The sequence below is a fragment of the Carassius gibelio genome, chromosome A25, assembly GCF_023724105.1.
Source record: "Carassius gibelio isolate Cgi1373 ecotype wild population from Czech Republic chromosome A25, carGib1.2-hapl.c, whole genome shotgun sequence".
In the NCBI taxonomy this organism is placed as follows: Eukaryota; Metazoa; Chordata; class Actinopteri; order Cypriniformes; family Cyprinidae; genus Carassius; species Carassius gibelio.
The window spans coordinates 14,239,621-14,251,771 of NC_068395.1; the positions used below are offsets into that span (position 1 = coordinate 14,239,621).

At 42.1% G+C, this 12,151-nt stretch overlaps 1 protein-coding gene across 1 annotated transcript in view; it reads left to right on the forward strand.

The window, feature by feature from the left end:
• The window catches only part of LOC127946721 (N-acetyl-beta-glucosaminyl-glycoprotein 4-beta-N-acetylgalactosaminyltransferase 1-like), a 174,007-nt gene that overhangs the window by 111,908 nt on the left and 49,948 nt on the right, over window positions 1-12,151 (forward strand). The window contains exon 7 of the mRNA XM_052543449.1: window positions 4,507-4,574. Coding sequence (XP_052399409.1) covers window positions 4,507-4,574 — 68 coding nt within the window. The remainder of the gene's footprint in view (window positions 1-4,506; window positions 4,575-12,151) is intronic.

The window sequence follows — 12,151 nt, forward strand, 5'->3', positions numbered from 1 at the left end:
TTTACAGTATATTCTTTCATTCTTTTCATTCACGGTACAAAAAAAATGTACCTTGTCCAAGATGATAAATGTCTTGAAATGAAATGATACAGAGGTGTTGACAATCTCCAGAAATTATAAAAATGGTACCACTGCCACTACCACTTTTTTCCTCTGAACAAAGAGAAGATGCATTTATTGCATGTCGCAATTGCGAAACACAATAAGCAACGTTTGACTTTATTTTTGGAACAGACACATTGCATTTGTAGAGTCATAATGCATTGTGTCTGGTTAGGAAAGATGGTAAAACTACATCTTCACAAAATAGGTAATATAATGCACCATGGCAAGCAGTGTTGGGGGAAAGGACTTTTAAAAGCAATGCTTTACAATATTGTGTAACTCTACAAAAAAGTAGGTTACTTTTTATGGAGAGTAACGCATTATGTTACTTTTACATTACTTTTCGTCAGCCAAAAGTTACATTTTAGGCAGCTGTAAAGGCCCTTTCGCACCAAAAGTGAAATGAATAAGTCTCAGGCTGAAAGAAGTGTCTCTTCCTCTGCACGTCACTCCTAATTTCTCTCAACACAGGGACAGGAGAGCTGTCAGTGTATAAATGGGAAAACAAAGTAACTCAAATATTTCATTGTAAATTTAAAAGTAAAGCATTACTTTACTAGTTACTTGAAAAAGTGATCTGATTACACAACTTGCGTTACTTGTAATGCTTTACCCCCAACAATGATGAAATCGTCTGTCTTGTGATTGATTGTTACTTGATGTGTTTGAAAAAGATGCGTTCATTGCGAGTCTGGTTTGGACATGTCTTAGCGAGGAAAATGAAAGTAAAAATGAATAATTTCCTAAGAAAACATTTAAAAAACATTCAAAAAGTGATGAATATTGTATCAGTCACTGAATATGGATTTTGAGTCATTTTAAAATGCAAAAATAATGTCCTAACCCTTTCATTCCAAGTGCGAGACAGCAGTGCTCTTGTAAAAAGAGCTCCGCCCACATGCTCTTCTGATTGGCTGTTATTTGTGATTTATTTTAATGCATCTTGTAGCTATCGCATCTGGTTTGATCTGACAGATTGCTTGTTGTTAGAGTCGTATTACACCGTGCCTGAATAGGACATAGTGTAAAACTTTAGATCTTTACACTCAATTCAAAATAAGTTAACGACAAAAGCAACATTAGCTCGTGACCAAATTTTCAAGTCCTGGTTATAACATCAACTATTAAGACAACGAACACCAGCATTCCTCTTCTTCTTTGTCTTTACACTAAAACTCAATGGAGTCCAAAGATTCTTCAGAATATCTTCTCTTGTGTTCCGCAGAAGAAATATCATCACATAGGTTTAGACCGACATGAGGGAGAACATATGTTTCAGAATTTAGCAGGTTTTTATTTGGGTGGACTATCCCTTTAAGAGTTTTGCTTGGTGACAATAAAACAAGGTAAATAAAAATCCATAGACATACTGAAAGGATGACTCCTTCCTTATCTGGAAACTATGAGTGGGATCTTTTGACTCAGACCAGCAAGCAAACACATAAAAACACCCAGAATACCTGATTTTAAACTACAAAACAACGCCCTGTAGCCAAAAAATTACCATAAGCACCATTCACATTTATTCCCTTTAGCGGGTGGATGTTCAGTGGAGCTCATGCAATAAAATTAGTCATCTGTGTAAATAGAACTCTTCTAGCTGTGAAACATTATGGGTATCCCTCCCACTGTTTTGGAGCAAAACGGTACTAGAGTGGAAAAACCATGTGCGTCCATCTTAATTCTAATGTCCTTATGTCTCCTTTGATGCATCTTTTCATTTGCAAAACAACATTTGTGATTAGATGTGTGCTTAATTGTATTGAATGTGCACTTATAGTTCTTAAGATCTTAAATGTCTTCTTTTTTTTAAGAATCTGTACTTAGTTCATTTTAATGAAAAAATAAGAGTGTACTTATAGAGTTCATTTCCTAACACACTTAAGTACAGTTTTAAAAAGAGCATACTGTGATCATGTCAAAATAAATGTTTTACTGTAAAGTCCATTTGTTATTCAGTATTACATTTAAAGGCAAGGTAGGTGATTTGGTTCAAAAAAAATTTATGCTGGTTTAAAGTCGGTTCACATTCCAGTAGCAATCACCAAGTTAAGTGGTCTAACCAATCCCACAATGTATGTATATGTTTTTATATCATCTGTATTATATACAGGTAATCTGATAGCGTTTGCATTCAACCCTCCACCAACGCCGTCTCTCGCGGTCTTGTGTTTTGGAGGAGGCGTGGCTTTGGAGAGTAATTATGCATGGAGGGTGGGATCTTATGTTTTCAGAGCTCTCTGAAATCGCCTACACTACCTTTTAATTTTAATATATTTGAAATGTACTAAATTTCAATGTCATCATTACAAATCTATTTAAATAAAGTACACTAACCATATTTCAAAATCAATATCAGATGTTATCATGAAATTACAGATATACTTAAATCTTAATTAAGTCGGTCAAAGCAAGAAGCAAGAAGTTTCCACCCAATGCTTTCTCTCACATTTTCCTGTAGTCACCTTCAAGTGGAAATATACTGTAGCTTTCACCTCTGGAGGCAGGTGCACACACACACACACACACACACACACACACATCTTTGTCCTCTAATCCCCATGAGAGGCAAGTTGTGTTTGGCAGCGGAGGTGATTAGCATTGGCTGAGTCACATGCTTGCGTTGATCCTGATGGCCCCGCAAGGTGTGTAGTAAACGCTGCTTTTGGTGAAAAGAGGGGCAAGTGTGGGGAATCTGGAGCCCTGCAGTACTTTGTTGGTCAGTGTGTGTGTGTGTGTGTGTGTGTGTGTGTGTGTGTGTGTGTGTGTGTGTGTGTGTGTGTGTGTGTGCGTGTGTGTGACGAATGAAATGCATCTTTGATGGCAGCAGAGATCGTGGGTGATCCAGGAGGTGTTATAATTCATTACATCAATGTGTGATATGAAGAGAAGCGTTGAGAGCAAGAGAGATGCCACACATGACAATTAAAGGGAGGCATGCTGAGATGGAGTGCAGGAGATTTCATTTTTGAGGGTCAAGAAAGGGAAGCTTTGGACTGTATATAGAGAAAAGATTTGACTGTCAGATGGGTTATTATTAAGGGTTATACGAGGGTAACACAAACCTTCTGAATGTTTTAAATGGGTCAATTTTTCCTTGATATTGAGATGAAAGGCTTCATTGTACTACAAAACTGAGATCATTTGATGCTTTCATCACAAGGCAATGCTAATTCAGATTGTAAATGTGGTGTGACTCCCCAAAAAACGAATGATATTTATGAATTATTTATTAATTATATTAAGTATTTTTACCTTGAATTTTCTTCACATTTCCGGGGGTTCTCTGAAACTGAAGTCATCGTTGATAAACCTCTGTAGAGGTGAATAGAAAGTGCAACAAATAAACTTTTTGTGTTCTCATTTGCACCTGCTGCTCTGCATATGATGTGTTTCTAAAGGTTCCCATTGTTACTGACTAAAGTTTATTTTTTTATTTTTTTTTTAAGACAGGTTGGGACAGTTAACAAAACCTGTCCAGATAACAGATATTTTGCTCACGATTTAACATATCAAATTCATGTTCCTTAATTTGATGCGAAAAGGTTGTTTTACTCAAAAGTCTTTAAAGGCACAGCACTCATGCACATAACACACATATATTTATTTTACATTTTTTAAAGGAATAGTTCACCCCTAAAATTAAAAGATTTAATCACTTGTTCACCAGTGGATCCTCTGCAGTGAATGGGTGCCGTCAGAATGAGAGTCCAAACAGCTGATAAAAACATCACAATAATCCTCAAGTAATCCACACCACTCCAGTCCATCATCTGTTTGTAAGAAACAAATCATTCATTAAGGTTTTTTTGTACTTTAAACTGTCACTTCCAGACAAAATAAGAGTCCATAATCCATAATAATGCTTCCTCCAGTGGAAAAGTCCATCTCCTGTTGTCCTCTCACATCGAAATCCACTCACATCAGATCAGAACTGTTTTGGACTGTTTTCTCTTGTAAACGGTGCTTGATCATTGCAGATTTCTCTCCTGATTCAGACAAGACAACTTTTTTCAAAGGGAGAAAAAATTATTATGGATAGAGGATATTTTTACTGGAAACAACAGTTGTAAGTCTTGATGATGGATTTGTTTCTCATAAACTAACAGCTTTTTACTTCACAATTTACTGATGGACTGGATTGGTGTGGATTATTGTGATGTTTTTATCAGATGTTTGGACTCTCATTCTGACGGCACCCATTCATTGCAGAGCATCCATTGGTGAGCAAGTGATGCTAAATTTCTCCAAATCTGTTCTCATACAAATTTTCATTTTGGGGTGAACTGTACCTTCAAGTCAATAAAGTCTCTTTTAGCAGGTAATTTTATGTAATGCTTAAGTTACAGCATTTAATGATCAAGGAATCCAACAGCAAATGTGGTTTGTTGTGTGTTTCAGCTGGGATCTGAATGGACCGCACCAGGAGAGTTTACCAAGTTCAGATCTCAGGCGTCCAAGTCTGTGCAGTAAGTATACACACAGTCACATCTTAGGGGGATTTATTGCATTGTGGGATATTGCTTTGCAAACTTTGGTTGTATTGTGCAAATTTAGGTCATTAATACATAAATGTGTGTGTTGCGTATGTTTGTGTGCTTCACTTCCTGTTTCATTGTCCAATCAAGGGCCTCAATTCCTCCTTTGTAAACAAACTGCCCCCACACACGTCTATTGATGCAGTTATTTTACCCCTGATGGTGTTGATTGGGTTGGTAATTGGAGGAAATTATCTGATCGGCCTTTAATGATCTCCTTTCTCAGCTCAGTTCAAAGCGCTCGCATCATTTACACCCATACGACTGCTGTGATTTAAATATCCCATCGATGAAAGAGCAGTGTCACTTCAGAGATAGAAACACCTTTTCCGCTTCCAATAAGCAGTGTATGAATGGTCGATTAGCATATTGTTTTTCTAGTCTTTCCATAAAAAGCATGTTTCAGCCAGCAAACCATTTTAATTCAGCACTCTACACTAATTCTCCATTAATAATGGCTTCAAATGGATCTGCTGGAATTAGCAGTGGGTTTGTTTCCATATGTGTGGCTGTAAAGAGATACATAGCCTGGCCTTTAGTGTATTTAATAATGCAGAATCTACTCTTGATATACTCTTGAGTCACTAAAGAGGATTGATTCTTCTGCATTATTCCTCCAGTGTACTGCGTGTAAGTGTTTCACCTGTTACTGGCCTTGACTTCAGGAATGACACTATGATCTCAGACCTGAATAGAAACCCTCTTTCTGCACCTTCTGATGTTTTTTAATGACAAGCACTGAATGGAGATGTTTAGGAAAGTCTAGAGAGGGGCAAGAAAACACTAAACTGATTTAGAGATGATTAAAAGCAAATCTGCTAACATGAAAGCTTTTATTATAATAAACCTGCTGCTATTTTTTGTCATAAGACCGGGGATTCTTTGTTCATCTCTTGTGATGTGTGCTATGAATTACAAGGCTTATTCACTACTGGTGGGTGCTAATAATGTCTTAATTACTTTATTTTAATCAAAGAGATACATAATTAGCCTCAGATTAGATATCAAAGAACAACCCAGTTTATATGATGAATATCAGCCGGTATAATAATATTAACTACACTGATGTGTCCATATTTTCACTGCCATCCAAGAAGAATCACAACAATATCAAAGAAACACACTGAAGTTTCTCACGGTTTCATCTTCATTCAGAACTTCCTGGGAAACTACTTCTTTTACCATCCATTGATATAAAAATACATTCAAAACTTCATACAAATTCTGGAAATGTTGTTCTGGGCTTGTTTTTCCCTTAAGTGCAGATGGCTCTTAATGAAGCTATAAAGAATTGCTACAAGATAACAGAGAACGAAACCTTCAATAGCTTGCCCTTGAATTCTGAATTTTAAAAGCTCTAAACCTAGTGAGTTGCCACGCTGTCTACTGCCTAGGCAGCCTATATCTAGAGGAACATTCTAATTGAAAAGTGACTGACTAAAAAATATTTACATAAGGCGCAACTGAAATTGCTCCTCGTCTTAGTCTAGACCTTCAATCAATTCCAGTAGAGTTTGTCGTGAGCATGTTGCTAAGCTAACTGTTGCGAAGAACCAGACAGCGTTTGATCCATTTGCAGCTCTTTATTTGGGATAGTCAAACAGACGGGGTCAAACGACAGCAAACTGACCAATGAGGGTGAGGCAGAGACAGAGTCAGGTAATCAGGCAGAAAGTCGGGGCAGGCAGAGAACAATCAATAACGTGAAACAGTCCAGGGTCAAGAGAAGAAAACAAAACACGGTAATAACGCTCAGAACTGACAGCTGGGGCAATCAAGACTTCGCAATGAGTGTGTGTGTGTGTGAGTAACTTATATGAGTGTGGAAATGAGGTGCAGGTGTAAGTGTAATTAGTCCCAAGTATGAGGCCTTGTGGGAAATGGAGTTCATAGAAAAACTAATATTCGGGTGATGGTTCCCTCTGGTGGTGCAAGGGAGGCGGTACAGGAACCTCTTCTGTAACAGAGCCCCTCCCCTGCGAGCGGCTCCTGAAGCATAGATGCAACTGACATCGGGGTCTTCCTCGAGGTCGGGGGGCCAGCCTCTCTGAATGCGTCCCGTGAAACTCCTCAGTAAGTGTTGGGTCAAGAATATCCTCTGCATTAACCCAAGAACGCTCCTCCGCACCGAATCCCTCCCAGTCGACCAAGTACTGCAGCGTACCTCCACGGCGTGTGGAATCGAGCAACTCATGCACACGATATGCCTCCTGGCCATTAATCTGGATAGGAGCAGGGGCCTGGGGTGCAGCTCCTTCCTCCGTCATTCCTCTCGGACCCCTAGCAGGTTTGAGTAGGGAAACATGGAAAGTAGGGGAAACACGATAATTAGCGGGCAATTCCAAATGAAATTATATGGGGGAAATTTGTCTAATAATTTTGAACGGGCCAACATACCTGCGACTGTGTTTCTTGCAGGGTAATCTGAGGCGGAGATCTCTTGTGGAGAGCCAGACCCATTGACCAGGGGCATATGCTGGAGCATGGCGACGATGACGGTTAGCCTGTTGTTCCTGTCGTCTGACTGCATGGAGCAGATGGGTATGAGCCTGATCCCAGATGGCCTTGCTGTTCTGCAGCCATTCGGTTACTGAGGGCAGTTCGGTGGGTTCACCTGTCCAGGGGAATAGCGGCGGTTGGTAACCCAGAATACATGTGGTCATACCTGTGGAAGGCTTGGTGAAGGAATTCTAGGCGTATTCTGCCTAGAACAAATACCGGCTCCACTCAGTTTGATTTTGTTGACAGTATGACCTTAGAAACCGGATAACCTCTTGATTGAGACGTTCCGTATGTCCATTTGATTCCGGGTGATATCCAGATGTGAGGCTTACATTGTCATTGAGATGTTTGAAGAATGCTGTCCAGACTCTTGAGGTGAATTGTGGTCCTCGATCTGACACAATATCCTCGGGGAGACCATAGAACCTGAATACTTAATTGTAAGGTCTCGGGGACATAGATGAGGTTGGCTGGACATTCAGCTGGAGTTGGTTCTTGACTGTTAAATTGTTCCATTTCTGTCAGGATATACCATTGCAATGGGGCTACACGCAGACTCTCCAGGATGATATTGTCAGAAAGGGTGGTGTGAACCGATTTCACTGTTTTGAGGGATAGAGCATCAGCCTTCGTATTTTTGGATCCTGGGCGTTAAGTCACAGAGAAGTTAAATCGTGTAAAGAACAGTGCCCACCTGGGCTGACGTGGATTCAAGCATTTAGGCTGAACTGAGATATTCCAAGTTTTTGTGGTCGGTGAGTACAATGAAGGGGTGTGTGGATCCCTCTAACCAATGTCGCCACTCCTCAAGGGCCGATTTCATAGCCAGAAGCTCACGATTGCCCAAATTATAATTGCGTTCGGCATCAGACAATTTACGAGAGAAGAATGTGCATGGGTACATCTTGGCCAGTTGTCCATGGCGTTGTGTTAGAATTGCCCCTACCCCTGTGCTAGAAGCGTTGACCTCGACGATGAACTGTCGTTCAGGATCTGGGTGTCGTAAGATGGGCGCTGAAGTGAATCTGATCTTTAGTTCTTCGAAAGCCTGACGTGATTCTGTGGACCAACTCAGACTGGTTGTATGACATTTTGGGAAGTCATGGCTTAATGGTTAGAGAGTTGGACTCCCAATCGAAAGTTTGTGAGTTCGATTCCCGGGCCGGCAGGAATTGTGGGTGGGGTGAGTGCATGTACAGTTCTCTCTCCACCTTCAATAACACGACTTAAGTGCCCTTGAGCAAGGCATCGAACCCCCAACTGCTCCCCGGGTGCAACAGCATAAATGGCTGCCCACTGCTCCGGGTGTGTGTTCACAGTGTGTGTGTGTGTTCACTGCTCTTTGTGTGTGTGCACTTCGGATGGGTTAAATGCAGAGCACAAGTTCTGAGTATGGGTCACCATACTTGGCTAAATGTCATGACACTTTCACTTTTTCACTTTCACTTTTGTCATGGTGGTTAAAGGTGAAGCAATAGTACTGAAGTTCCTGATAAAGCAGCGGTAAAAATTGGCAAATCCTAAGAAATGTTTGAGCTCCTTCAATGTTTGAGGTAAAGGCCATTCCAGAACTGCAATAACCTTCTTGTCCTCCATGGCGACTCCCTGCTAACTGATCACTTACCCCAGGAATGATATACTGGTCTGGTGGAATTCGCATTTCTCAGCTTTGGCATAGAGTTGATGCTAGATGAGACGATTTAACCCTGACCAGACTTGATGGACATGTTCCTCCATGGTGTTAGAGTAGATTAAGATGCGTCGATGTATACTATTTCCCATTTATTTAGCATGTCCCGGAAGATGTTATTCATGAAAGACTGGAAGACAGATGGACTGTTGGCTAGGTCGAAGGGCATGACAAGATAGTCCTCATAGTGCCCACTAGTGGTCGAGAAGGTGGTCTTTCACTCATCCCCCGCACGAATGCGGAGGAGATTATAAGCATTGCGTAGATCCAATTTGGTGTAGAATTTGGCCCAATTGAGCTGTTCTAACGCGGCCGGTACCAGTGGCAGTGGGTAACGAAATTTCACAGTGATATCATTCAGGCCACGATAGTCAATACAGGGCCGCAATCCCCCATCCTTCTTTTTAACAAAAAAGAACCCTGTTGAAGCTGTTGAAGATGAAGGTCTGATGAAGCCCTTGGCTGATTCTTCCTCAATGTAGCGCTTCATTGCTTCAGATTCTGGTTGTGAGAGAGGGAAGATTCTTCCCTTAGGCGGTGTGGTACTGGGCATTAGGTCAATAGTGCAGTCTACAGAGCGGTGTTCAGGTAATTGAGATGCTTTTCTCTTGGTGAAGGCCTCGATTAAGTCTAAGAGTACTCGACTGGCACGTTTAGGCTGTTTACGTCCGGAACAGAAGTGTCAGAGGTCTTGCTGTGGATTCTTGAATCTTGGAAAAACAGCGAACTTGACAAGAGGGGTCCCACTGGATAATTTGATTCTCTCTCCAGGAGATGTGAGGGTTATGGGTGCGCAGCCAGGGTAGTCCAAGGATAATGGAGTGAGTGGATGAATTCATGACATAGAATCAGATGGTTTCTGTATGCAAAGTTCCAATGAGGAGCGTGGCTTCTTCCATGATCTGGAGAATCCTCCTGTCGCTGAGGGGTCGTTCATCTAGCGCCTCCACTGCCAAGAGTGAGTGATTTAAGGTCAATTGGCACTGAGTAACAAACTCACTTGAAATTAAATTCCCAGCTGCCCCCGAATCTACGAGTGCTGAAGTCAGAAATACTTTGTTGTGATTAACTGAGCTGGTAGATTAAAGCAAGAGGAGGAGGGGGTGTTCTTGGTTTGTTGACTCACCGTTTGAGACCTTGTCGACGGACGTACAGGGCAGGAAGTCCTCATATGTCCCGGTTGACTGCAGTAAAGACAGAGGTGATTTTGCATACGACGTTCGCGTTCCTCAGGCGGGATGTGGGTCATTCCTAGTTGAATTGGTTCCTGATTCATGGCCGCTTCATGAGACATGTGGACTGGAGCTTGTGTTGGGTGTCGTGAGTGGATCAAATTGTCAATTCGGATGGTGAGATCAATGAATTCATTCAGATTCCTACCCTCGTCACGGCAAGCCAATTCGGACTGTAACTCTGGTCTTAACCCTTTTCGAAACCGCAGTTTCAGTGTGTCCTCGACCCAGGTGGTTTGAGCTGCAAGTGTGCAGAATGAGGGAGCATAATCTGCAGCCGAGCTCCTCCCTTGAGTAAGGGTTAATAGCTGCTCTCCAGCATCTCCTCTCTCTGTAGAATGTTCGAATACCTCACGGAACTGTTGAAGGAATGCATCAAATGAGGTGAAATTGGAACCAGCCGTTCTCCAGACTGCTGTTGCCCACTCTAACGACCTCCCAGTGAGCAGCGGACAAACGAATGCTATACGGCTGGATTCCGTGGGTTATGATAGTGGCTGTTGATTGACAAAAAGAGAGCACTGTAACAGGAAATCACTACATTTAGTCGGAGTTCCGTCAAAGCTGACGAGGTAGGGGCTGACAGGGGAAGTCATCAACGGCGAAGGGTTACTTGGCGCTGGGGGTTGGGCAGTCATGGCGCTGGTTTTCGAAATGACGGATACCTTGCAATGCTTGAACTAGCTCCTCCATTAGAGTTGTCAGTCGGTTCAGCTGATGCTGTTGTGTTGACAACCTGAATTGGGCGGTCAATTCGGTGGAGAGTTGTGCGAACCGCTGGATCACTAAACGGCGAAGTCTTCTGTTGCGAAGAACCAGACGGAGTTTGATCCATTTGCAGCTCTTTATTTGGTATAGTCAAACAGACGGGGTCAAACAACAGCAAACTGAGCAATGGGGGCGAGGCAGAGACAGAGTACAACAATCAATAACGTAAAACAGTCCAGGGTCAAGAAAAGAAAACAAAACACGGGTAATAACACTCAGAAGTGAGAGCCGGGGCAAATCAAGACTTCGCAATGAGTGTGTGTGTGTGTGAGTAACTTATATGAGTGTGGAAATGAGGTGCAGGTGTAAGTGTAATTAGTCCCAGGTATGAGGCCTTGTGGGAAATGGAGTTCATAATAAAACTAATGTTCGGGCGATGGCTCCCTCTGGTGGTACAAGGGAGGCGCTACAGGAACCTTCTCTGTAACACTAACACTAGGGGCCCTATCTTGCACCCAGCGCAATTGACTTTGTAGACCGACGCATGTGTCATTCCTATTTTGCACCCGCGCAAAGCGCGCTTTTCCCTCCACAGAAGCACGTCGCTAAACTAGTGAATGAACTTGCACTCCCTGGGCGGTTCAGCGCAAAAAAGGAGGCGTGTTCCGGCGCAAACAATCACTGGTGCTATTTTGCTGTTCCATTAAACAATTGCGCCACTGACCAGTAAAAACCTAATCTAAAGTCAGTGGCGCATTGCGCGTTGTTCATTATGCTATTTTAAGGGCGCATGCTTGACCATAATGTATAGCGTGCACAACGCGCATACACTTTGCTCATGTAATCTACACAGATGCAACAGTTATTTTTGCAAATCATAAATTGTTACACTAAAAAAATATTAACACATGAGATGAAGGAAATCATTGTGGTGTGACACGAAGATGTGAAAAAAATAGGCATAAATCTAGCTTACAAATTATTCAGGCTAATTATTCTCCCATCCCCATACAACACAACTTCTCTGTCTTTCACTGCTCTTACAAGAACATCAGTCTCCTCGGCTGTGAACCGCTCCTGGCGTGCGCCTGGTAAATACGCCATAATAATAGCAATCCATAATGGAACTTGCGCACCTGCTTTTAAAGGGAATGTTGGATGACGCTCTGATTGGTTTATTTCACGATACGCCCAAACCACACCTATGAATAATGAAGCTACTTCAGACCAACCCATATTAGATTTGCGCCGGGCGCAAGAGCCATTTATCCCGCCGGGAAAATAGCAACAGCGCCGAGACCCGCCCACAAAGTTACTTGCGCTTCGCGCTTTGACACTTGCGTTTCAGATCGTTAAAATAGGGCCCTAGAGGTTTT